We start from the raw sequence: 25,517 nt of genomic DNA, 5'->3' as shown, positions 1-25,517 counted from the left end.
CACGAAACATAAAGCTCTGTTTGATTTGTAATTAGTTTAAATTTTGAATTTTTTTTTAATTTGTGATATGTAGACTCTCACTAAATAAAAAAAATCCATACGGAACGTGTAATCGGAATGCAGAGGTTTTGTTTTGTTGACAGTTGGGAAGGATCGTTTTATTCCGGCCAGGAGGTATATACAGATACGAAGATTAAGCCGCGTTTCCACATACAAAGAGTATCCTGTTGGATCGATTCAAAAGTAAATTTGGTTGTGCTTTTGGAAGCATGATAGAACCAGAACTGCTTCTGAGATGTATTAAGAACTTGTTGGATTATTTCATTTCTACCTTTATACTTTTCCAGACTACAGAGAACATTTTTTTATGTATGCCTTATCATGTGCATGTCTTGTACAACAACGATTTAGAGAGAGACATAAACAAATAAATCTATGATTAACGTCATCCGAGAACACGCTACGGATAATAGGCAGAAATGAGAAAGACTTTTGGTAGATGTAGCTAACTGTGAACTCAGTGACATTTTACGAAAGCCTTTTGTGCTAACAGATGACTTCAGAATGAACGAGTTACAATTGGAGTCAGTCTTTCGTGTCTTTGCCCGAAAGGAGCGATGCGTACCAAATACTTACAGACGTTCATGAGAATTACAAATTGTGTACGAAGAAGATTGCTTACGTAACACTTTAACTGCAATACTGGAATAATGTTGTTGTATGCTGGATCTACGTCATGTTATCACTTCATTTCTTGTAGAAATATATACAGTAGTAAACCTCCTGAAAATTATCGACGTAATAGAAGGAAACAATTTTAAATGAATAATCCACGTATGTCCTACAGTCGACTTATTTCTCGTTTCGGGAATGCACGCAAAACTAATAATTTACAGTGACTTGCACTTTACACATAAAAGCTGGATGAAAATTCGCAGACTTGTAAAAAAAAAAAAAAAAAAAAGTGCTACTTTTCCATACGTTTCAGTTTTATAAGTGGCTTACAGTATTCTTCGAAGACCTGTAGGAAGCATGGTGTGATGTTGTTCACTATTATAACTAACAGTTACAAAACATTCGAAGAGCTATGACCCCAAAAAATTCATTTAATTTACCTGGAAGAGATTGTCGGGAAGTATGCCTACTGTACTTATCTTTGGATTCGGCGCCGTAGTTATGCCGGAACAAATGTCACTTCAAATGTCTCCTGTGTATGTGGGGCGGCATGGCTTTTGTTGTAGTTAGAACTTCCCTGGCCTGACTTGTCGTGTGAGCGTAGTTTGTTGGGACGAATTTGAAGTGGACGCGTCAGTACTTGCTGTGAGTGATATCAGTCAAAGGTCAAGTGCATGAAGAAACGTAAGTGTCTCGGAGCTTGTGAGCTGTGTGACAGTCGTATACATTGTTGTTGCTAAAATTATTACAGCATGGTTCAAATAGATCAGCAGATAGCTAGTCTGCGAGCGAGGTTCCTACAGAAGCTAGAGAGCGAAGGAGCACCTGATCCAGGTAATAACCAGTATGAATAGTGAAAGATTCTTGTAAGCGCCAATGCTTACTTATCTTTAGTCTTTAATACTCACTTCGTTTTAGAGTTTTAAATAGATTGAAATTTTATCGCAAGCCTTACACTTTGGTATGACCCAGGCAACTCAAGTTTTTAATTGTATTGTTCCTGTCATCATTCATCTTGCGCTGCCTTTAACACACAAAACTAATTTTCCGCAAAGTTCGAAAAAATATAACTATTGATAGTTCTGTAATTGCTGAAGTTTTAGTTATAGAAGTTACATATGACAGTTAAGCCCGTAAATAAATTGCTGGAAGAGTGACAGACGGGAAAACACTATTTAAGTGCCCCCAGCCCTGTTTATAAATTATCTGATTCCAAGCGAGGCTTTAGGCCCTACGGTTGTACGAACTGTTATTGCAGGTTTATTTGATTAGTCATATGAAAAGTGAATAATTTACTTTATTAATATGAGGTTTCAGTGCAGAGTTAAGACATGGTCTTAGACTAGCCTCTATCAGACTGCATTCACGTCTAGTAGGCCCACTTGTGCCGTTATCTTATTGTGGACTGAACCTAATTACACGAGTTAGCATTCTCTGAGGGAAAATGTAAAATCTTACAAAATATGACGAAAGACGATCTTCCTGAAACTTGGCTGTTTCAACCTATCACTACAGAATTTCAGAATATAATGAGCACCAATTGTTCAGGTACGATGTGTCTTTGATCTCATCAATTATGGAGATTCCATTGACATGTAACAAGTCCAAGTTCACATTAACGGAAAGAAGACCCTATAAGAAACTAATTTCATAAGTTAGTGTAACAAATAATTTCTAATGAAGATAACAGATTATACTTCCTTCTCTGTATCTTATGCTACTTTGCTTTATTTTTCAGTTCTCTGTAGTTGCAAAATTCCTTCAGATCATTTGCGATGTGAATGAAAAATGACTTGGTCCATGTCATTAGGCTACCATTTACTTACAAAATGATCCAAGAGACATGAAACTAATTAACTACAAGGTGAATCCTTAGACGTTTTGCTGTCCTTATCCTTTCTAAGAATTCTTATGCTACATAATTCTTAATGATGCCATGTCCATGCAGAATTTGCCTCATCGTCATCCTTTCTTTTTTATTACCACCAGTAACTGCTTGCCTTCTCTCACTATGTGGTTGCATTTCATTTCTCACTTTGCTAACACATTTCCTCTTCCATTTTTTGCCTAGCTTCATCTTAAGATGGCTTTTGCCTACCATATATGCTCAGGGTCAGACTTCCTGCAAAATAACTGAAACCTCCAAACAAAACATTTTTCAGTGGTTCTCTTGGAGTGAATGGAATATTGCTGAAAAATACTTCATTTTTTAAAGATAATTTTTTGTCTACTTTGCATTGCTATCTTTATTTCTGGTAGATATTCCCATTCATTCAGTGCTTTACATCCTATGTAGTATTTGCTTTCAAGGTTTTTTTCCATTCAACATTATTTTTGTCCCCCTGTTTGCATAATTTTTGTTTTTCTAACATTGTGTGTTTCATAAGGATTTAAGATGGACTACTGTTTCCATAACTTCTTGAGTTATTTCGTAGCGTACCGAGAAAATAGGCTGACATCAGCACATCACAGATACCATATTCTGCTCTCTTGTTTTTGACCCTCCATCCTTTGCTCAGCACATTATCATATGCATCAGTTATAAACTGACAAGAGTGGGATATAGGCAGCAGACTTATTATTATGGGATCTCACCTTTCCAACCCACCCATTAGAAATTAGAACATTCTCTCATTTCAGATTATTAAGACTACTTCGGTTCTATAAAACATGTAGGCCTACATAATGTCTTTCCCACCCAAAAAGTATCCCCATTTATAGGTAGATGTTCTTATATTCTCGTCAGAAATTTTTTGTTTAAATTATATTGCATGACCTTTGCTGTTGTTGTTGCGGTCTTCAGTCCTGAGACTGGTTTGATGCAGCTCTCCATGCTACTCTATCCTGTGAAAGCTGTTTCATCTCCCAGTACCTACTGCAACCTACATCCTTCTGAATCTGCTTAGTGTATTCATCTCTTGGTCTCCCCCTACGATTTTTACCTTCCACGCTGCCCTACAATACTAAATTGGTGATCCCTTGATGCCTCAGAACATGTCCTACCAACAAATCCCTTCTTCTGGTCAAGTTGTGCCACAAACTTCTCTTCTCCCCAATCCTATTCAATACTTCCTCATTAGTTATGTGATCTACCCATCTAATCTTCAGCATTCTTCTGTAGCACCACATTTCGAAAGCATCTATTCTCTTCTTGTCCAAACTATTTATCGTCCATGTTTCACTTCCATACATGGCTACACTCCATACAAATACTTTCAGAAACGACTTCCTGACACTTACATCTATACTCCATGTTAACAAATTTCTCTTCTTCAGAAATGCTTTCCTTGCCATTGCCAGTCTACATTTTATATCCTCTCTACTTCGACCATCATCAGTTATTTTGCTCCCCAAATAGCAAAACTCCTTTACTACTTTAAGTGTCTCATTTCCTAATCTAATTCCCTCAACATCACCCGAATTAATTCGACTACATTCCATTATCCTCGTTTTGCTTTTGTTGATGTTCATCTTATTTCCTCCCTTCAAGAAACCATCCATTCCGTTCAACTGCTCTTCCAAGGCCTTTGCTGTCTCTGACAGAATTACAATGTCATCGGCGAACCTCAGAGTTTTTATTTCTTCTCCATGGATTTTAATACCTACTCCGAATTTTTCTTTTGTTTCCTTTACTGCTTGCTCAATATACAGATTGAATAACATCGGGGAGAGGCTACAACCCTGTCTTACTCCCTTCCCAACCACTGCTTCCCTTTCATGTCCCTCGACTCTTATAACTGCCATCTGGTTTCTGTACAAATTGTAAATAGCCTTTCGCTCCCTGTATTTTACCCCTGCCACCTTTAGAATTTGAAAGAGAGTATTCCAGTCAACATTGTCAAAAGCTTTCTCTAAGTCTACAAATGCTAGAAACGTAGGTTTGCCTTTCCTTGATCTTTCTTCTAACATAAGTCGTAAGGTCAGTATTGCCTCACGTGTTCCAGTATTTCTACGGAATCCAAACTGATCTTCACCGAGGTCGGCTTCTACTAGTTTTTCCATTCGTCTGCAAAGAATTCGTGTTAGTATTTTGCAGTTGTGGCTTATTAAACTGATTGTTCGGTAATTTTCACATCTGTCAACACCTGTTTTCTTTGGGATTGGAATTATTATATTCTTCTTGAAGTCTGAGGGTATTTCGCCTGTTTCATACATCTTGCTCACCAGATGGTAGAGTTTTGTCAGGACTGGCTCTCCCAAGGCCGTCAGTAGTTCCAATGGAATGTTGTCTACTCTGGGGGCCTTGTTTCGACTCAGGTCTTTCAGTGCTCTGTGAAACTCTTCACGCAGTATCATATCTCCCATTTCATCTTCATCTACATCCTCTTCCATTTCCATAATATTGTCCTCAAGTACATCGCCCTTGTATAGACCCTCTATATACTCCTTCCACCTTTCTGCTTTCCCTTCTTTGCTTAGAACTGGGTTTCCATCTGAGCTCTTGATGTTCATACAAGTGGTTCTCTTATCTCCAAAGGTCTCTTTAATTTTCCTGTAGGCAGTATCTATCTTCCCCCTAGTGAGATAAGCCTCTACAGCCTTACATTTGTCCTCTAGCCATGGAAATACAGAAGCGTCCGATCTTACCCGTCGGCTTTGACCCATGACGTCACAAATATGGCGGAAACGACCATAAACGACAATTCCAATATGGCGGATATAAAAACATCGCAACACTGAAATAACACAGGTTTCACAAAAAGCCTAATGAATCTAACGGGACAAGCGTGGGAAATTGGGGGTTTTTGGGTGGGGAGAAACTAAATATACACAAATGTAGCCACCGACCGCCATACAACACCACGCAAAACGACGAAAAAATCGACATCACAAAACTGACCAAATACCAAAAAACACATTCTTATCCGGAATCAGACACTTCCCTTGACCTATATAGATCTACAGTAACTCCCGATCCCATAAATTGGGATCGAACACTTCCCTTGACCTATATAGCTCAACAGAACCTCCCGATCACATCCCCCAATACAAAACTCAAAAAACACCACAAACCATAGCAAACAAACACTTCCCTTAAACCTACATACATCTACAACAGCTCCCGATCCCATAAATTAGGATCGAACACTTCCCTTGACCTATATAGCTCAACAGAATCTCCCGATCCCATCCACCAATACAAAAATCAAAAAACACCACAAACCATAGCAAACAAACATAGCTGTAGAAATTTGATCAGCTCTAACGGTGTCTCGCCCATCATCGCCCTCAACCGAGCACTATTCATGCGGTCTTTCATATCCATTCCTGAACAAAAAACCACAACCGAATACACTCAATAACAAACTCACCCGACGTACAGCAATTATCATTACATTAACCATCACACAAAACCGTTAACTCACTAATACAAATTCCGCTTCAATACCACGAACACAGCACTCACCACTGAGCAACAGCAAACTGGCCCCAACACACCAAACAAACGAAAACCATGAACACACCACCAGAGGGCACAACAAACACCAACACGACATCTACAAACACGCCACAATCACAAACCAATCTCCGCGCCGTAATGACGTCACACACCACAACACGCTTACGTCACGGGTCAAAGCCGACGAGTAAGATCGGAGGTTTCTGTTGACCCCTAGCCATCCCTGCTTAGCCATTTTGCACTTCCTGTCTATCTCATTTTTGAGATGTTTGTATTCCTTTCTGCCTGCTTCATTTACTGCATTTTTATATTTTCTCCTTTCATCAATTAAATTCAATATTTCTTCTGTTACCCAAGGATTTCTACTAGCCCTTGTCTTTTTACCTACTTGATCCTCTGCTGCCTTCACTACTTCATCCCTCAGAACTACCCATTCTTCTTCTACTGTATTTCTTTCCCCCATTCCTGTCATTTATCTATTTCCCCATGTGTAAAATCAGAACTAGTGGTCTTATTTTACATTGCTCTTTTTGCAGTTATTGCCTTATGTACTATGACAACAAGTGTGTCACTGACCTGCAACAAATTGGAAATCTCTTCAGGCAGGAGCATGCAAACATGTGAAAAGTCTAATAATAAATAATAAGAGAGATAGCCCAAACAACCACTATAAAGTGAATTCTTGCCACCTCACAATCTATCTCTACGAAACAATCCCAGATTAAATCATTCACATACAGTAATAGCTCTTGGGAATTGATGGTATTCCAGATTCCATTACAAAGGAATGTGTTATAAATATTGCAACACCCTTGGAGATAGGAGTTGTATTTTCCAGCCTGCATAAGAAAGGAGACAGGTCATGTGTTCATAACGCCAGATTTCTCTCGTGCCAACACTTTTGAAAATAGAACATTGCATGTATCAATAAATTTATAAACATTTCACCTGTAACAGAACACTGTAAACTTTCAGTATGGCTTCACAGAAAATTCATCTAAACAGAAAGCTGTTGAAAATATAATTTCTGCAATCCTCAGTGCATTTGAAATGAAATCATCAGTTGATGCCTTACTGATTGATCTGAACAAGGCAGTTACCTCTGTGAGTCGTTGGATTCTAATAGATAAACTGAGGTGCTATAGCATAAGAGATTCAGAACTCTCTTCTCAAATTGATCTTGAAAATAGGAAGCATCTGTTCTACTGTAGTGATATAAGCTCTGGATTTGTAGAAGCCTCAAGGTTCCATGCTAGGACCTTTGGTGTTTATAATTTATATTAATGACCTACCTAAAATCATACTGTGTAAATGTGTTCTGTATGCTGATGGTACCACTTTTATTGCAGCTGGATGTGACAGAGGACCAAAAGCAACAAAGCAAAGCCAGGCTAAGAATCTCTGGTATCTGGTTTAAAGACCATGAATTATGGTAACTGTAAATCAGAAAAAAACTGAAAATGTAATTTTTAGTTGCACTAAATTGACAAGTTATATATCTGTTACATAAATGTAGATGATGTGTGAGTGAAAACATGATGCTTATCTCCTATAATACATTATTTCCTAGCCATATCTAACACTGAATCACGAACACCAGCTTACAGAGAAAACATAAAGGAAATTCCAAGCAACCATAAATACAGCAAGAAATCAGCCAAATGACTAGCTTGATGGCAGTAAGTTAATAATAAATATATCCAAAACAACTTCTCTGAACTTCTTTTTAAAGGGAGAAGCCTCCAACATCTGTCATTATAAACTCCAATGGATGTACACCCTAATTGGAAACAAAATTTTTAGACATGGGGCTTCAACATGGTCTTATATGGCAGACACACATAACTGAAACAAATGTGACATTGAAGAAAATATGCTACAGCCTACATTTGTTTGCACACAAAGCAAATTTCCACACTTTTATATTTGCATACCATGCCCAGTACCACAGTGCTCTACAGTTGGTGTTATATTCTGGGGTAGCACAATTGTCAGCTCAGTTATCTTGGTGACCTAATAAAGATATAACGAGTAATGCACCAGCATGACAGATTCCTAGAGACCCAACTTCCTAAGGTCTTTAATCCTCCCACTCCCATACATTCTTATTTTCTAGAGTCTTTAATCCTCCCAATCCCTTGCATTCTTATTCTAGAAACATGTAAACATGTGAGGGAGACCTTAATAGGTAAATAAAAACTTAAATATACATTTACTTAGTAGCAGGCAGGAAGACTAGCTTCATGTCTAGTCAGTAAGTGCTTTAGCCTTTAAAACCTACAATACAAATAATGCTACACAAATGTACAATGGTTTGCAACATAAAATAAGTTATTTCCTCATTTTCACTGTTTTATAGATCCTCAAGGTCATTCTTCGTAGATCACTACTACAATTGAGCTGCAGAATGTGATGTGCAGCAGACTTGAAGCAAGAATATGTAAAAACTTCTATGGCTTCTAAAGCAAGATCTAATAAAATTAATTTATTGCACTGTGACAGTGTATTTTGGTGTTCATCTACATCTACATGATTACTCTGCTATTCACAATAAAGTGCCTGGCAGAGGGTTCAATGAACCACCTTCAAGCTTTCTCTCTACCGTTCCACTCTTGAATGGCGCACGGAAAAAACGAGCACTTAAATTGTTCCGTGTGGGCCCTGATTACTCTTATTTTATCGAGATGATCATTTCTCCCTATGTAGGCGGGTACCAGCAGAATGTTTTTGCAATTGGAGGAGAAAACTGGTGATTGAAATTTCATGAGAAGATCCCGTCGCAACAAAAAAGCCTTTGTTTAATGATTGCCACTCCAATTCGCGTGTCATGTCTGTGGCACAATCTCCCCTATTTCGCGATAATATAAAACGAGCCGCCCATCTTTTTACTTTTTCAATGTCATCCATCAGTCCCACCTGATGCAGATCCCACACCGCACAGCAATACTCTAGAATAGGGCGGACAAGTGTGGGTTAAACAATCTTTTTAGTAGACCTGTGGCACCTTCTAAGTGTTACATGTAACTTCTCTCTCTCTCTCTCTCTCTCTCTCTCTCTCTCTCTCTCTCTCTCTCTCTCTCTCTCTATGGGTAGGACATAGTTTGAGATGAGATTTCCTTCTGGTAGTGGCAGTTGGAGGTTTTATTCCGGGGAAGCAAGGAAAAGGCAGAAGAATATACCCGATGCTGGATGACATCAATAGATCACAGGAGGATTACAAATAATGAGGAAAGTAGGGGACAGAAGCATGGAGGGCTATGAAATCCTTACCTGCCGTAAGGCAGGTAATCAAATGACATTATTATTATTATTTTATTATTTTATTATAATACTGTAATCAAGACCCCTCACCTCGGAAATCCACAGATAGGTCAGACACCAGCCAGTGGCAGAAAGAGGCCTGGTCTGTGCATCCCAGGGCTGCCTGCTCTATGTCTGCTGCTACATCCACAGCATGAATACTGACTGCCAAAGTTGCAAAACAGGAGCAGGAGGGGAGAAGGCTACTCTGGTGACAGCAGATGTGCCAAATCTCCCCCACATCTTCAGGTTCTGAACTATTGCTCATTGATGGGATTTCACCCCCTCCAGTGGCAGATCTGTCTTCCTGGCCCTTCACACGTATCCAGGACACCTCCAATGTGATGATTCAGTGTAACTGCAGTGGGTATTACTATCACCTACCAGAACAACAACTGAATCTATCTTGTTCTGCAGTCTGTATCACTCTCAAAGAGAGACACTTCACCAGTCACAATTCCCTGATCCTTCAAGGTTACAGTGCTTTCTGTGCTGTAGTGGTTCCAAGATAGTATCTAGAGGGATATGTACATTGGTTTGCAGTGAGTGCATTCACCTCCAAACCAAGCTATCTGATTAAATGTAGTTAGAAGGACTGCTGGGAGCACTGTCTCCTTACTGGGAACATATATCCCTTCATCCCAGGTGTGGGCCAAAGTCCATAGTCTTCTGGGCTTCCAAGGATCAACAACTGTTACGGGTCTCTTCCTATAGGGAAGTCTTCGTACTTACTTGTCGGTTCTTGATGTACTCCTAGCAACCCACTTTGTGTCAGTGTTGATGTCCTCTTCTTGCATTACTACCTTTCGAACACAAATGACAAGTTCAAGGCATCTCCAAATCCTTCTCCTGCCGTACTGATTTATGTAATGAACCTTTTGCTGCTTTGGAACTACTTTGGGCTCTGGCCTCATCACATGAGGTGGCCTCACCTGATTAAATTCCTAATCAGAGGTTACTCAAAGGCTCCATCTACTCAGGGTCTTCAGCTGTGTTTGGGTGAAAGGTGTCTTCGCATTGCAATGGCAAGATATTATCATTGTCACAATCCTGAAGCAATACAAAAACTTAACATCCGTCAACAGCTAATGACTGGTTAGCCTCACTAGTGTGCTGTGTAAACTGCTTGAAATGGTGGTTGCTCACTGATTATGCTGGGTTTGCGGATATTGGGACCTTTTGTCCATATATGTGTGTGGTTTCCAGGAGGGATTTTCCACAACTGACCATTTGATTATATTGGAAGTGGCAATCCATCAAGCACTATTCTAAATGACAACACCTTATTCCAGTCTTTTTTTACTTGCGTAAAGCATACACCACCACTTGGTACCATCACATTTTGCTTATCCTACATGATTGGGGCTTTCAATGCTCCCTACAGGTTTTTATTCATTGTTGGGATGGAGTTTAGTTTAGTTCAGTTCTATTCCACAAGTTATTCTTGGTCTCTTCCTCATCACCATTAATGGGCTGGTGGCCTTGTCAGGCTGCTGATAACCCTCATGCTGTATGTTGATGAATTTGCATTTGATACAACTCCCACTCTAGCTTTGGCTGATACCAAGGAGTCATCCAGATGGCCTCCACTTGGACCCTTTCCTGTGGTTCCAGTTCTCACCTGTGAAAACGGAACTCGTGCAGTTCTGACATCATACCCAGTCCATCCTGACTTAGAACTTTACTTGAGTGCCCAGTGCTTGGAAGTTTGTTGCACAATCCTATTTTTTTCAGCCTCCATTTTTATATTAACCTGACTTGGATGCCCCATATTTGTGAACTGAAGACAAGCTGCATGCGGAAGCTTAACACCCTCTGCTTTCTTGCCCACACCTCTTAGGATGTGGATTTCACTGATCACCCTATATTTACAGAGCTCTGATCATATCCCAATTGGTCTACGGTTGCACGGTCATATGGCTCAGTGGCACCTTCAGATTTGCAGTTGTTGGACGTAGTTCATCTTTGTGGAGTAACACTGTCCAGACCAGTCCTATAGATACTGTCTCCTTGCTGAAATGGGAATCAACCCTCTTCAGTTCAGATTGTACCAACTCTTGCTTTCTTATGCAATCTTCGCCCTACAATGTCCTTTTCATCTGACTTATCACACTTTTATTTATGTATATATAAAAGGGAACCAACCCTCTGACACCGGGCCCCGGCAGCTGTACCAGTTGGAATGCACCTTAAGGCTCTCTGCCTAACATCCTCAGAATAAGATCCCTGTGTTTTTCCCATATCCCCACTCTCCTCACTCCCCTGTAGCATAGTACCTAGACCATGAATTATGACTGATCTACTTCAGGGCCGTAAAATTTAATTCTTCCCCCAGACTTTTGACAACTGTTCCTCTCAGTTCTTCAGAAGTATCAATGTGCTCCTGTCATTTACACTGACGGCTCTAAAAGCATGGATAGGATGGGACGTGCTTCTACATCTCCCGCAGATCAGGAACAATGTTTGTTACCAGGAACATTCTGTGTTTTTATGGTGGAGCTGATAGCCATTAACACAGCCCTTCTCCTTATTAAACTGATCTCACCCAACTGCATTTTAATTGTTGTGATTCAGTGAGCAGTCTCCAGGCCATTGATCAATGTTACTCTTGTCACCCTCTGATATCTGCTATTCAAGAGCCTCTTGGACCTTAGTTGTACTGCCTGCTCTGTAGTCTTTCTCTGTCCCAAATCATACATATTCCAGGGAATAAACTGGCAGACTGTTTCACTAGAGAAGTGATTACTTTTCTAACATTTGCTTTGACTATCCCAGTTGCAGATTTGCAGGTGCAAATAAGATCTCTTCTTACTCGGAGATGTAACATCTGATGGGCTGCTGCCCGCTTTAATAAACTGAAACCACTGAAAACAAAATGTCAAGAGCTACCCCCGCATTTTGGCTGCCAAGCCTAATTCCTGATGAAATGTCCCTTCTTTCTGCCTGTTTGTGTTTAGTATCCTGGGTTCTTTGCTTCTAACATTGGGAGATGTCATGTACTGTTGAATTGACTCTGTTTTCTCCATGAAAACTATTTTTATTCTCAGGTATATTTTACACTATCTTTGTGGTGTGGAAAGGTCTATTGGGGTGTCTTCTGTTGCAGGCTGGGTCTGGGTGCCCTCGACCTACCTCCTTTGCCAGCTGCCCTTCTCATCTCTCTTGTGCTCTGTTTTAATTGCAATGAGATGCCATTCCCCTTTTCTCTGTTGCATCCCAGTTTCCATTTTAGGGGAACACTTCGTTGAATAGTGGGTGCTGAACATCTCTTTAACACTTTGACTATAATGGATCTGTGGTGGGATGGCTGTGGGAGGCATAACTTCCGTCACATGCAGAGCCTGGAGGAACACTCAGCTGGCCCACCGACCTACTGTCTCGATTGTTTCTTTCTCCTTCTTTTATTATTTTTGGTGCAGCTGATGCCCATTACATTTTTGGCCTTCTCACTTTTCCTGTTGTGAAAACAAATGTTTACTGTGAAACTGTCTGCACCTCCCCCCCAGGGGGGTCCACAACTCTTTTGTGGATACGTGTGTAGCGAGCATGGGACCCCGAGCTAATGTGGCCCTCCTTCCTTTCCGGGCTGCATACCTTCCTTTTCCGCATCCTTCCCCATCTCCCATCTCCCCCCCCCCCCCCCCCCCCCCCACCTTCGGCTCTTTCCTTCCCTTTCTCCCCCTCTGGGAGCATGTTTTGTGCCTACGTCTGGAGATGGACGCTCGAAAATGTAACACATTCTTCGCTTTCTCTGCTTGCACATCTTCATCCTTCCTTTGTCCTTCTCCTTTCCTTAACTCTTCTCTTTACCCTTTTCTCCGCTGCGGCGTTTGAGACCTCTTCTTTCCTTTCCCTTTCTTTGTTTTTCCCTTTCTCTTTTTTCCTCCCTGTGCGTGTCTGAAGGCCAACCCACGCATTTTCATGCGTAGCCGGTGACGGGGTAACGCGTAATTCCCCTCCCGGGTAGACAGGTAGGACACGTATGTACACCCTGTGAACGGCCAGGCCCAGGGAGGGGTGATCACCTGAGCTGATACCTTCCGAAAGTGCCGATTGGTCCCTCCGTCCATTTCTCGGGAGGTGTGACCTGAGGTATGAACAATTACCTAAGGCGGGAGTGCTCTCAGAGAGGGCCCCCACAAGGGAGGAGCGCAGCATCGGAGACGCTGGTAATCATGGGGGATCCTTCCGCAATGGTTTCCTCATATTCCACTATGTCTGCTCACAAGCGTAAGTTCAATGAGTCTCAGCCACAGACAGTTCTTCCATCGTTGCCACAGTTCCTTGTTGTTTCTCGGTCTGACGAAGGTCACGACTTCTCCGCGGTCAACCCTTTCATTATTCAGAAAGGCGTCGACGCAATTGCAGGTCCTGTAAAGTCTTGTTCCAGATTACGAAATGGCACCTTGTTGTTAGAAACAGTCAGTGCCCTCCAGGCACAAAAATTGCTGCGTACTTCACTGCTACACACCTTCCCTGTCTGGGCGGAAGCGCACCGCACTTTAAATTCCTTGTGTGGGGTCGTTTATACACACTCCCTCAATGGATTGTCCGACGAGGAAATTCAACACTACCTGTCTGACCAGGGCGTAACGGCTGTTCATCGAGTCATGAAAAGGGTTGACACAAACATCGTTCCAACCCGTACTGTCTTCTTGACATTTGACAGAGTTCAACTCCCATCAAACATCAAAGTGGGCTATGAGATAATTTCCGATCGCCCTTACATCTCAAACCCTACGTGTTGCTATAGGTGTCAGCGGTTCAATCATACCAGCCAGTCCTGTTCCAATCCGGTCAAATGTGTTAAGTGTGGCATGGATGCCCATGAGGGTGCTTGTCCACCTCCATCCCCTCGTTGCATCAACTGTATGGGTGACCACGCTGCTTGCTCTAGAGATTGACCCATTTTTAAAGACGAACGGCTCATTCAGAGAAATCAGAGTGAAGGAAAAGGTGTCAACCTTTGCTGCTCGAAAGTTATTTGACAGTCGAAAGCCCACAGTGCCTCACACAGGTAAATAAAGCACTGTCCTTGCCTCTCCTTGGCCAACAAAGGAGGCAGCCACTCAGACTTGTGATCTCACCTTTAGTGCCACGGTCGTCGGATCGGCCAGCGCAAAGATCGCCTGTTCAACCTCCTCACTTTCGCCTGCTCACTCTAGGGCTCACCCTTCATCGGGTTCTGCTAAATCTCGAGCCCAAAAGTCAGACACCCGGACTTCCAAAAAAGAGCCTACTCGTGAAGATTTTTTACATACCTTAATTTCACAACCATCGGTTCCTCCTTCATCTAAACATCCTGTTTCCAAGAAGGCTAATAAGAAACCTAGTTCCTCTCCTTCTCCGCCACGGTGTGTCTCTTCTACAGCACCACCTGGTGGTAGCCGCCCTCAGCTGTCTTCTGTGTAGCCGAGGTGCACTGCTGGCGGCCGATCAACTGGCTGATCACTGGTGGCAGGAGCTGCTCCTGAACAACCTATGGCTCAGGATATTCTGCCTTCGACAGAATGCCGTTCCACGCTGTCGGTTGCAAGCTCTGAGCAGTCGTTGAGTTGACGGCAACCTTGGTCACATTCTTCCATTTTCTGTCCACCCTATGTCCATTATCCACTGGAATATCCGCGGCATTCGAGCCATTCGGGATGAATTTTCGATCCTCGTACAATCCTACTCGCCGGTCATCTTTTGTCTTCAGGAAACAAAGCCGCGTCCCCACGACCGCTTTGTTTTCCCCCATTTTCAGTCAGTCTGATTTGATCTCCCCTCTGTTGAAGGCACTCCAGCACATGGAGGACTCATGATTCTTCTCCATGATACTCTCCATTATCACCCAATCCCCTTAAACACTTCCTTCCAAACAGTCACTGTCAGTCTTTCCCTTTCTGGATACACATTCTCTCTTTATACTGTATACATTCCATCGTCCACACCAATGGCACGACCTGATCTCCTTCATCTTCTTGGTCAGCTTCCACCCCCCGATTTGCTGGTTGGTGACTTCAATGCCAACCACCCGCTTTGGGGATCTCCACATCCTTGTCCGCGTGGCTCACTATTGATAGACGTCTTCCACCAAGCGGATCTTGTTTGCCTCAACACTGGGGACCCTACATTTTTGTCTGCCTCCACGACAAATTTCTCTCATTTGGACCTTTTAGTCGGTACTGTTTCGCTAGCTCGGCGCTTCGAATGGTTCGCCCTTGCTTATACACACTCGAGTGATCACTTTCCATGTGTCCTTCGATTGCAGCCACATGCAGCCACAACTGCCATATATGCGCCCGCGACACTGGAAGTTTGCCCAAGCCAATTGGACACTTTTTTCGTCTCTAGCGACATTAGATGACTGTCACTTTCCTAGCGTCGACGATGAGGTCACTCATATTACAGACGTTATTCTTACAGCTGCGGAACGTTCAATACCACGCACCTCCGAATTGCCCTGGCACCCCCCAATTCCTTGGTGGAACGAGGCATGCCGTGACGCAATACGTGAGCGGCGACGTGCTCTTTGCATTTTCCGCCACCATCCTACTTTGGCCAACTGTATCCGCTATAAGCAGTTCAGAGCGTGATGCCGTCATGTCATCTGCGATAGCAAGAAGGCAAGCTGGATATTCTTTATTAGCTCATTTAACACCTTCACTCACTCCTCGGAAGTTTGGAGTCAGCTTCGACGGTTCTCAGGCGCGCCTAGTTTCTCCCCGGTCTCTGGGCTCACTGTCGCGCATGATACATTAGTGGACCCCGTTGCAATTTTGCAATTGCTAACTCATTGGGTCAGCACTTTGCTGAGATTTCGAGCTCTTCAAATTACCCGCCAGCGTTTCTCCCGAAGAAACGTGCTGTGGAAGTGCAACCTCTTGCTTTCTCCTCTCAAAATTGCGGAAGCTACAATACTGTTTTCTCCATGCGGGAACTCCAACATGCACTCTCTTCTTCTCGCACCTCCGCCCCAGGACCAGATGGTATCCACATCCAAATGTTGCTGCATTTATCAACCCATAGTCTGCGTTACCTCCTTCGCCTTTATAATCGAATTTGGACCGACAGTACTTTTCCCAGACAATGGCGGGAAGCTCGTTCCTGTTCCGAAACCTGGAAAGGACAAACACCTCCCCTCTAGCTATCGCTCCATTTCTCTCACAAGTAGTGTATGTAAGGTTTTGGAGCGTATGGTGAATTGCCGTTTAGCTTGGTGGCTGGAGTAACGCAGTCTTTTAACACATGCCCAATGCAGTTTCCGAAAGCATCGTTCTGCAGTTGACCAACTTTTTGCTCTCTCCACTTACATCATGAACAATTTTCTCCGGAAATGCCAAACAGTAGCAATATTTTTTGATCTGGAGAGAGCACACGATACCTGTTGGAGGACAGGCATCCTCCGCACACTGTTCTCTTGGGGCTTTCGAGGTCGGCTGTCCCTTTTTCTTCGCAAATTTATGGCAGAGCGCACATTTAGAGTGCAGGTGAACACTTATTTTCTGTACTTTCTCCCAAGAAAACGGGGTACCCCAGGGCTCCGTGCTAAGTGTTGTACCGTTTGCCATTGCCATAAATCCAATTATGGATTGTCTCCTTCCTGATGTCTCGGGCTCCCTCTTTGTGGACGACTTCGCGATCTACTACAGCTCTCAATGGACCAGCCTTCTTGAACGACGTCTTCAGGGATGCCTCGATCGCCTCCACTCTTGGAGCATCGAAACAGGCTTCCGCTTTTCTGCCAGTAAGACCGTTTGTGTTAATTTTTGGCGTCGTACGGAGTTTCTTCCCCCTTCCTTACATCTGGGACCTGTCAACTTTCCATTTTTGGATGTCTCTAAGTTCTTGGGTCTTATGTTTGACAGAAAACTGCGCTGGTCCTCCCACGTTTCGTGTCTTTCGGCTCGCTGTCTGCGATCCCTCAACACCCTCCGTGTCCTGAATGGTATCTCCTGGGGAGTGGACCGAGTGGTCCTTCTCTGCCTCTATCGCGCCTTAGTGCGCTCGAAATTGGACTATGGAAGCATAGTTTACTCCTCTGCTCGGCTGTCTATTCTTCGGCGTCTCGACTCTATCCACCACCGTGGATTACGTTTAGTGTCTGGAGCTTTTTACACCAGCCCTATGGAAAGCCTTTATGATGACATTTTTTTCGACGCCTCCTTGGATTTAGGGTATGCAGGTCGCCCTTCCTCCCCACTACCGCCGGGAGTCCGCTTCCTTCAACTGCTCCATTCTCTTTCCTTCCTCTTTCCTAAAACTTTCTTGACAACTTGGGGTACAGCACCACCTTGGCTCTGTCCCCGGACCTGTCTGCTCCGTGACCTTTGTCAGTTTCCCGAGGATGGTACCCCTTCACTTGTTTATTGTTGGGCATTTGCTGCTCTATGTGCACAAATGAAGGAGGCCACATTTATTTACACCGACAACTCAAAAACATCTTTTGGTGCAGGGAGTGCCTATATTGTTGGCTACACCCCAAATCGATTTCGGCTTCCCGATCAGTGTTTGGTTTATACTACGGAGCTTTATGCTGTTCTCCAGGCTGTCCAATACATCCGTCGCCATCAGCGGATACAGTATGTTATCTGCTCAGACTCTCTCAGCTCTCTCTTCAGTCTCCAAGCTTTCTACCCTGTCCACCCTCTGGTCCACCGGATTCAGGACTGCATCCACATGCTCCACTTGGGGGGGGGGGGGCGTCTCTGTGGCGTTCCTCTGGATCCCAGGACACGTTGGTATCTGTGGAAATGAGGCGGCTGATATAACAGCCATGGCTGCAGTCTCTCTTCTTCGGCCCCCCAGGGGGTCCGCAACTCTTTTGTGGATATGTGCGTAGCGAGCACGGGACCCCGAGCTAATGTGGCCTTCCTTCCTTTCTGGGCTGCATACCTTCCCTTTCCGCATCCTTCCCCATCCCCCATCTTCGCCCCTCCTCTCCTCCCCTCACCTGTGGCTCTTTCCTTCCCTTTCTCCCCATCTGGGAGTATGGTTTGTGCCTACGTCCGGAGACGGACGCTTGAAAATGTGACGCATTCTTCGCCTTCTTTGCTTGTCTGTTTTCTTCCTTCCTTTGTCCTTCTCTTTTCCTTACCTCTTCTCTTTACTCTTTTCTCCGCTGCGGCGTTTGAGACCTCTCTTCTTTCCTTTCCTTTCTCTTTCTTCCTCCCTATGCGTGTCTGAAGGCCTACCCACGCATTTTTGTGCGTAGCCGGTGACGGGGTAACGCGTAATTCCCCGCCCCGGGTAGACAGGTAGGACACGTACGTACCCCCTGGTAGCGGCCAGGCCCAGGGAGGGGTGATCACCCGAGCTGATACCTTCTGAAAGTGCCGATTGGTCCCTCCGTCCGTTTGTCGGGAGGTGTGACCTGAGGTATGAACAATCACCTAAGGCGGGAGTGCCCTCAGAGAGGGCCCCCAGAAGGGAGGAGCGCGCCATCGGAGACCCCGGTAATCATAGGGGATTCTTCCGCAATGGTTTCCTCACCTTCCACTATGTCTGCTCACAAGCGTAAGTATACTGAGTCTCAGCCACAGACGGTTCTTCCATCGTTGCCACAGTTCCTTGTTGTTTCTCGGTCTGACGAAGGTCACAACTTCTCCACGGTCAACTCTTTCATTATTCAGAAAGGTGTCGACGCAATTGCAGGTCATGTAAAGTCTTGTTCCAGATTACGGAATGGCACCTTGTTGTTAGAAACAGTCAGTGCCCTCCAGGCACAAAAATTGCTGCGTACTTCACTGCTCCACACCTTCCCTGTCCGGGTTGAAGCGCACCATGCTTTAAATTCCTCGCGTGGAGTCGTTTATACACGCTCCCTCGATGGATTGTCTGACGAAGAAATTCAGCACTACCTGTCTAACCAGGGCGTAACGGCTGTTCATAGAGTTATGAAAAAGGTTGACACGACCATCATTCCAACCCGCACTGTCTTCTTGACATTTGACAAAGTTCAACTTCCATCGAAAATCAAAGCAGGCTATGAGATAATTTCTGTTCGCCCTTACGTCCCAGACCCAACGCGTTGCTATCGGTGTCAGCGGTTCAATCACACCAGCCAGTCCTGTTCCAATCCGGCCAAATGTGTTACGTGTGGCAAGGATGCCCATGAGGGTGCTTGTCCACCTCCATCCCCTCGTTGCATCAACTGTATGGGTGACCATGCTGCTTCCTCTCGAGATTGCCCCGTTTTTAAGGACGAAAAGCTCATCCAGGAAATCAGAGTGAAGGAAAAGGTGTCGATCTTTGCTGCTCGAAAGTTATTCGCCAGTCGACAGCCCACCGTGCCTCACACAGGAAAATACAGCACTGTCCTTGCTTCTCCTAGGCAAACAAAGGAGGCGGCCACGCAGACTTGCGACCACACCTTTAGTGCCACGGTCGTCAGATCGGCCAGCGCAAAGATCGCCCGTTCAACCTCACCACTTTCGCCTGCCCACTCATTGGCTCACCCTTCATCGGATTCTGCTAAATCTCGAGCCCAAAAGTCAGACACCAAGACTTAGAAAAAGGAGCATACTCGTGAAGATTTTTTATGTACCCCAACTTCACAACCATCGGTTCCTCCTTCATCTAAACATCATAATTCCAAGAAGGCTACAAAGAAACCCAGTTCATCTCCTTCTCCGCCAAGGCGTGTCCCATCTACAGCACCACCTGGCGGAAATCGCCCTCGGCCGTCTTCTGTGTCGCCGAGGCGCACTGCTGGCGGCTGATCAACCGGCTGATCGCTGGTGGCAGGAGCTGCTCCTGAACAACCTATGGTTCAGGATCTTCTGCCTTCGGCTGAATGCCATTCCATGCTGTCGGTCGCAAGCTCTGAGCAGTCGTTGAGTTGACAGCAACTTTGGTCACATTCCTCCATTTTCTGTTCACCCTATGTCCATTATCCACTGGAATATCCGCGGCATTCGAACCAATCGGGATGAATTGTCGATCCTCTTACGATCCTACTCGCCGGTCATCTTCTGTCTTCAGGAAACAAAGCTGCATCCCCATGACCGCTTTGTTCTCCCTCATTTTCAGTCTGTCCGATATGATCTCCCCTCTGTTGAAGGCACTCAAGCCCATGGGGGACTCGTGATTCTTCTCCATGATACTCTCCATTATCACCCAATTCACTTAAACACTTCCTTCCAAGCTGTCGCCCTCCGTCTTTCCCTTTCTGGATACACGTTCTCTCTTTGTACTGTATACATTCCATTGTCCACACCAATGGCACGAGCTGATCTCCTTCATCTTCTTGGTCAGCTTCCACCCCCCTATTTGCTGGTTGGGGACTTCAATACCCACCACCCGCTTTGGGGATCTCCACATCCTTGTCCGCGTGGCTCACTATTGATAGACGTCTTCCACCAAGTGGATCTAGTTTGCCTCAACACTGGGGTCCCTACATTTTTGTCTGCCTCCACGACAAATTTATCTCATTTGGACCTTGCGGTCGGTACTGTTCCGCTAGCTCGGCACTTCGAATGGTTCGCCCTTGATGATACACACTCGAGTGACCACTTTCCATGTGTCCTTAGACTGCAGCCTCAACTGCCATATATGCGCCCGAGACGCTGGAAGTTTGCCCAGGCCGACTGGACACTTTTTTCGTCTCTAGCGACATTCGATGACCGTCACTTTCCCAGCATCGACGATGAGGTCCACACATTACTGACGTTACTCTTACAGCTGCGGAACGTTCAATACCACGCACCTCCGAATTGCCCCGGCACCCCCCAATTCCTTGGTGGAACGAGGCATGCTGTGACGCAATACGTGAGCGGCGACGTGCTCTTTGCATTTTCCGCCACCATCCTACTTTGGCCAACTGTATCCGCTATAAGCAGTTCCGAGCGTGATGCCGTCATGTCATCTGCGATAGCAAGAAGGCAAGCTGGATATTCTTTATTAGCTCATTTAACACCTTCACTCACTCCTCGGAAGTTTGGAGTCAGCTTAGACGGTTCTCAGGCGCGCCTAGTTTCTCCCCGGTCTCTGGGCTCACTGTCGCGCATGATACATTAGTGGACCCCGTTGCAATTTTGCAATTGCTAACTCATTGGGTCAGCACTTTGCTGAGATTTCGAGCTCTTCAAATTACCCGCCAGCGTTTCTCCCGAAGAAACGTGCAGCGGAAGTGCGACCTCTTGCTTTCTCCTCTCCACATCGCGAAAGCTACAATACTGTTTTCTCCATGCGGGAACTCCAACATGCACTCTCTTCTTCTCGCTCCTGCGCCCCAGAACCAGATGGTATCCACGTCCAAATGTTGCTGCAATTATCAACCCATAGCCTGCGTTACCTCCTTCGCCTTTATAATCGAATTTGGACCGACAGTACTTTTCCCAGACGATGGCGGGAAGCTATCGTCGTCCCTGTTCCGAAACCTGGAAAGGACAAACATCTCCCCTCTAGCTATCGCCCCATTTCTCTCACGCGTAGTGTCTGTAAGGTTTTGGAGCGTATGGTGAATTACCGTTTAACTTGGTGGCTGGAATCCCGCAGTCTTGTAACACCTGCCCAATTCGGATTCCGAAAGCACCGTTCTGCAGTTGACCATCTTGTTGCTCTCTCCACTTATATCATGAACAATTTTCTCTGGAAACGCCAAACAGTAGCAATATTTTTTGATCTGGAGAGAGCATACGATACCTGTTGGAGGACGGGCATCCTCCGCACACTGTTCTCTTGGCGCTTTCGAGGTCGGCTGCCCCTTTTTCTTCGCAAATTTATGGCAGAGCGCACATTTAGGGTGCGGGTGAACACTACTCTCTCCCGTACTTTCTCCCAAGAAAACGGGGTACCCCGGGCTCCGTGCTGAGTGTTGTACTGTTTGCCATTGCCATCAATCCAATTATGGATTGTCTCCTTCCTGATGTCTCGGGCTCCCTCTTTGTGGACGATTTTGCGATCTACTACAGCTCTCAACAGACCAGCCTTCTTGAACGACGTCTTCAAGGATGTCTCGATCGCCTCCACTTTTGGAGCATCGAAACCGGCTTCCGTTTCTCTCCCAGTAAGACCGTTTGTGTTAATTTTTGGCGATGTAAGGAGCTTCTTCCGCCCTCCTTACATCTAGGTCCTGTCAACCTTCCGTTTTCAGACGTCGCTAAATTCTTGGGTCTTATGTTTGACAGAAAACTGTGCTGGTCCTCCCACGCTTCCTATCTTTCGGCTCGCTGTCTGCGATCCCTCAACACCCTCCGTGTCCTGAATGGTACCTAATGGGGAGCGGACCGAGTGGCCCTTCTCCGCCTCTATCGCGCCTTAGTATGCTCGAAATTGGACTACGGAAGCATAGTGTACTCCTCTGCTCGGCCGTCTATTCTTCGGCGTCTCGACTCTATCCACCACTGTGGATTACGTTTAGTGTCTGGAGCTTTTTACACCAGCCCTGTGGAAAGCCTTTATGCTGAGACTGCTGAACCTCCGCTGTCCAATCGGTGAGCAGTCCTTCTGAGTCATTATGCAAGCCATCTGCCTTCCATGCCTGCTAATCCAGCCCATGACATTTTTTTCGACGCCTTCTTTGATGTAGGGTATGCAGGCCGCCCCTCCTCCCTACTACCACCGGGAGTCCACTTTCGTTAACTGCTCCATTCTCTTTCCTTCCGCTTTCCTAAAACCTTCTTGACAACTTGGGGTACAGCACCGCCTTGGCTCCGTCCCCGGATCTGCCTGCTCCGAGACCTTTGTCGATTTCCCAAGGATGGTACCCCTTCACTTGTTTATCGTCGGGCATTTGCTGCTCTATGTGCACAAATGACGGACGCCACATTTATTTACACCGACAGCTCGAAAACATCGTTAGGTGTAGGGAGTGCCTATATTGTTGGCGACACCCCAAATCACTTTCGGCTTCCCGACCAGTGTTCGGTTTATACTGCGGAGCTTTACGCTGTTCTCCAGGCTGTCCACTACATCCACCGCCATCGGTGGATACAGTAGGTTATCTGCTCAGATTCTCTCAGCTCTCTCCTCAGTCTCCAAGCTCTTTACCCTGTGCACCCTTTGGTCCACCGAATTCAGGACTGTCTGCGCTTGCTGCACCTGGGGGGCGTCTCGGTGGCGTTCCTCTGGCTCCCGGGACACGTTGGTATCTGCGGAAATGAGGCGGCCGATATTGCAGCCAAGGCTGCAGTCTCCCTTCTTCGGCCAGCAATTCAATCGATTCCCGTCACCAATCTCCGGAGCGTTTTATGTCGTCGTGTTGTTCATTTATGGCATGCGCATTGGTCGACACTTCCCCAAAATCAATTGCGGGACGTGAAAACTCTTCCTTGTGCTTGAACCTCTTCCTCCCGAACGCGTCGTCGGGAGGAGGTAATTTTAACTAGACTCCGGATAGGGCACTGTCTTTTTAGCCATCGACATCTTTTAAGCGGCGATCCTCCCCCACTCTGTCCCCACTGCTCTCAGCTGTGGACGGTAAGACACCTTTTAATTGAGTGCCCCTATTTTAATCCGTTACGCTCCCGTCTACAGCTGTCACCTGATAAATCGTCAATTTTAGCAGATGACACGCGCTCGGCCGATCGTGTTCTAGAGTTCATTCGTGCCAGTGAAATGACGTCAGTCATTTGAAGCTTTTTTTGGGACAACCAACCCCCTTCTGTAGTGGATTTTTAAGCCTTCCTTCTGCTTTTAGTTTCTCCAATTTTATGACTTTCGTTCCCATTGCTGCTGGTTTCTGTTTTCGGTTTTTTACTGCTTCCTAAGTCACAGACCGGGCGCTAATGACCATAGCTGTTTTGTGCCCTAAAACCATAACAAAAAAAAAGTCTACACCTCTAATTGGGTTGGCTTGGAGTCGAATGTGGGTGGATTTCTCTTGCCGCACATGAGCGCTGAGACACCCTCTTATCTGCTTAGACCTACATACCAGCCTGATCCATATACTTTTACTTTGCCGTAAGTTATTTCTCAGCTCTGTCATCAATATTACTTGCAATGCTTCCATTTTACCACTCCTACATACTTTCATAATAATCTGGTCACATTTGTGGCAAACATCACCAACTTCATATAAACTATCTCCAGGCTGAGGGAATGATGACCTTCCTGTTCAGTATATTAACCTCCAACCAACTACAGTTGAGCTTTGGTTACAATTTTTGCCTTGTTCACTTCCTTCTGGTATCAAATTTACAATTGCTAGGTGCCTCAAGATATCTTCTTTCCACCAGTTCCTTCTTTTGGTCTAGTTGTACGATAACTTTTTTCATCAATATGGGTCAGTATGTGTTCATTAGTTTTTTGATCTAATCATCTAATCTTAACCATTTTGCTGTAGCAGCACATTTCAGAAGCTTATGTTCTCTTCTTTTATGAACTACTTATTGTTCATTTTTCACTACTATATAAGGCTACACTCCGTGCAGTTACCTTAAGAAAAGACTGTTATTTCAAGATAACAGATTAAGGTTTTAGTATCTATAATTTATTTTTCCACATAACATTTTACAATGTGTCATACATACATACATACATACATACATACATACAGACGTACAAGTATACACACACATTGTGAGAGAAGAGGGTGGGATGGATGGTTGGCCATTGCATTGTTGAAGGAATCATCCTGCTGTTGGATCTCTCAGGTTTTCTTGGCATGATTAGTAGTGTGCTTGTTGGTGTTCTGCCAAGTTGGTTCCATTTTAAGCACATGTCCTAGTAAATGCATTACCTCTGTTGATTGTACCTTTCATATAGTACTCTTAAGTTTGCACATGCTTGTAAAATTTTGTAAAGTAAAAACTAAATGTACTATTCATTTGTACTCTCTTGGTTCTTGTACATGTTGCATACTAACAATCCCAACAATGCATCACACTTGTTAAACATGTATGGGAATTGGATGTACATTCCACGTCCTTCTCAGTCAACCCCACCCCTCCACTACTCTTCTGTGTCCACCTCCTTCTCCTCTTCCTCCCCCATTCTCTGTTCATCTCTTACTCCTACTCCCCCCCCTCTTTCTCTGTCGTACTCCCACTCTCCCCTCTTTCTCTGTCGTACTCCCAGTTCCCCCCCCCCCATCTTTCTCTGTCGTACTCCCAGTCCCCCCCCCCCATCTATCTCTGTTGTACTCCCAGTCCACCCCCCCCCCATCTTTCTCTGTTGTACTCCCAGTCCACCCCCCCCCATTTTTCTCTGTTGTACT

General features: G+C 44.8%; 1 protein-coding gene across 1 annotated transcript in view; it reads left to right on the top strand.

Moving 5' to 3' along the window:
- Positions 1-989: 989 nt before the first annotated feature.
- Positions 990-25,517, top strand: part of LOC126188906 (motile sperm domain-containing protein 2-like) — a 100,532-nt gene continuing 76,004 nt past the window's right edge. The window contains exon 1 of the mRNA XM_049930604.1: positions 990-1,509. Coding sequence (XP_049786561.1) covers positions 1,428-1,509 — 82 coding nt within the window. The 5' untranslated portion in view covers positions 990-1,427. The remainder of the gene's footprint in view (positions 1,510-25,517) is intronic.

This window comes from Schistocerca cancellata, chromosome 5, assembly GCF_023864275.1.
Source record: "Schistocerca cancellata isolate TAMUIC-IGC-003103 chromosome 5, iqSchCanc2.1, whole genome shotgun sequence".
NCBI lineage: Eukaryota > Metazoa > Arthropoda > Insecta > Orthoptera > Acrididae > Schistocerca > Schistocerca cancellata.
This window is presented reverse-complemented; position numbering and strand designations above follow the sequence as displayed.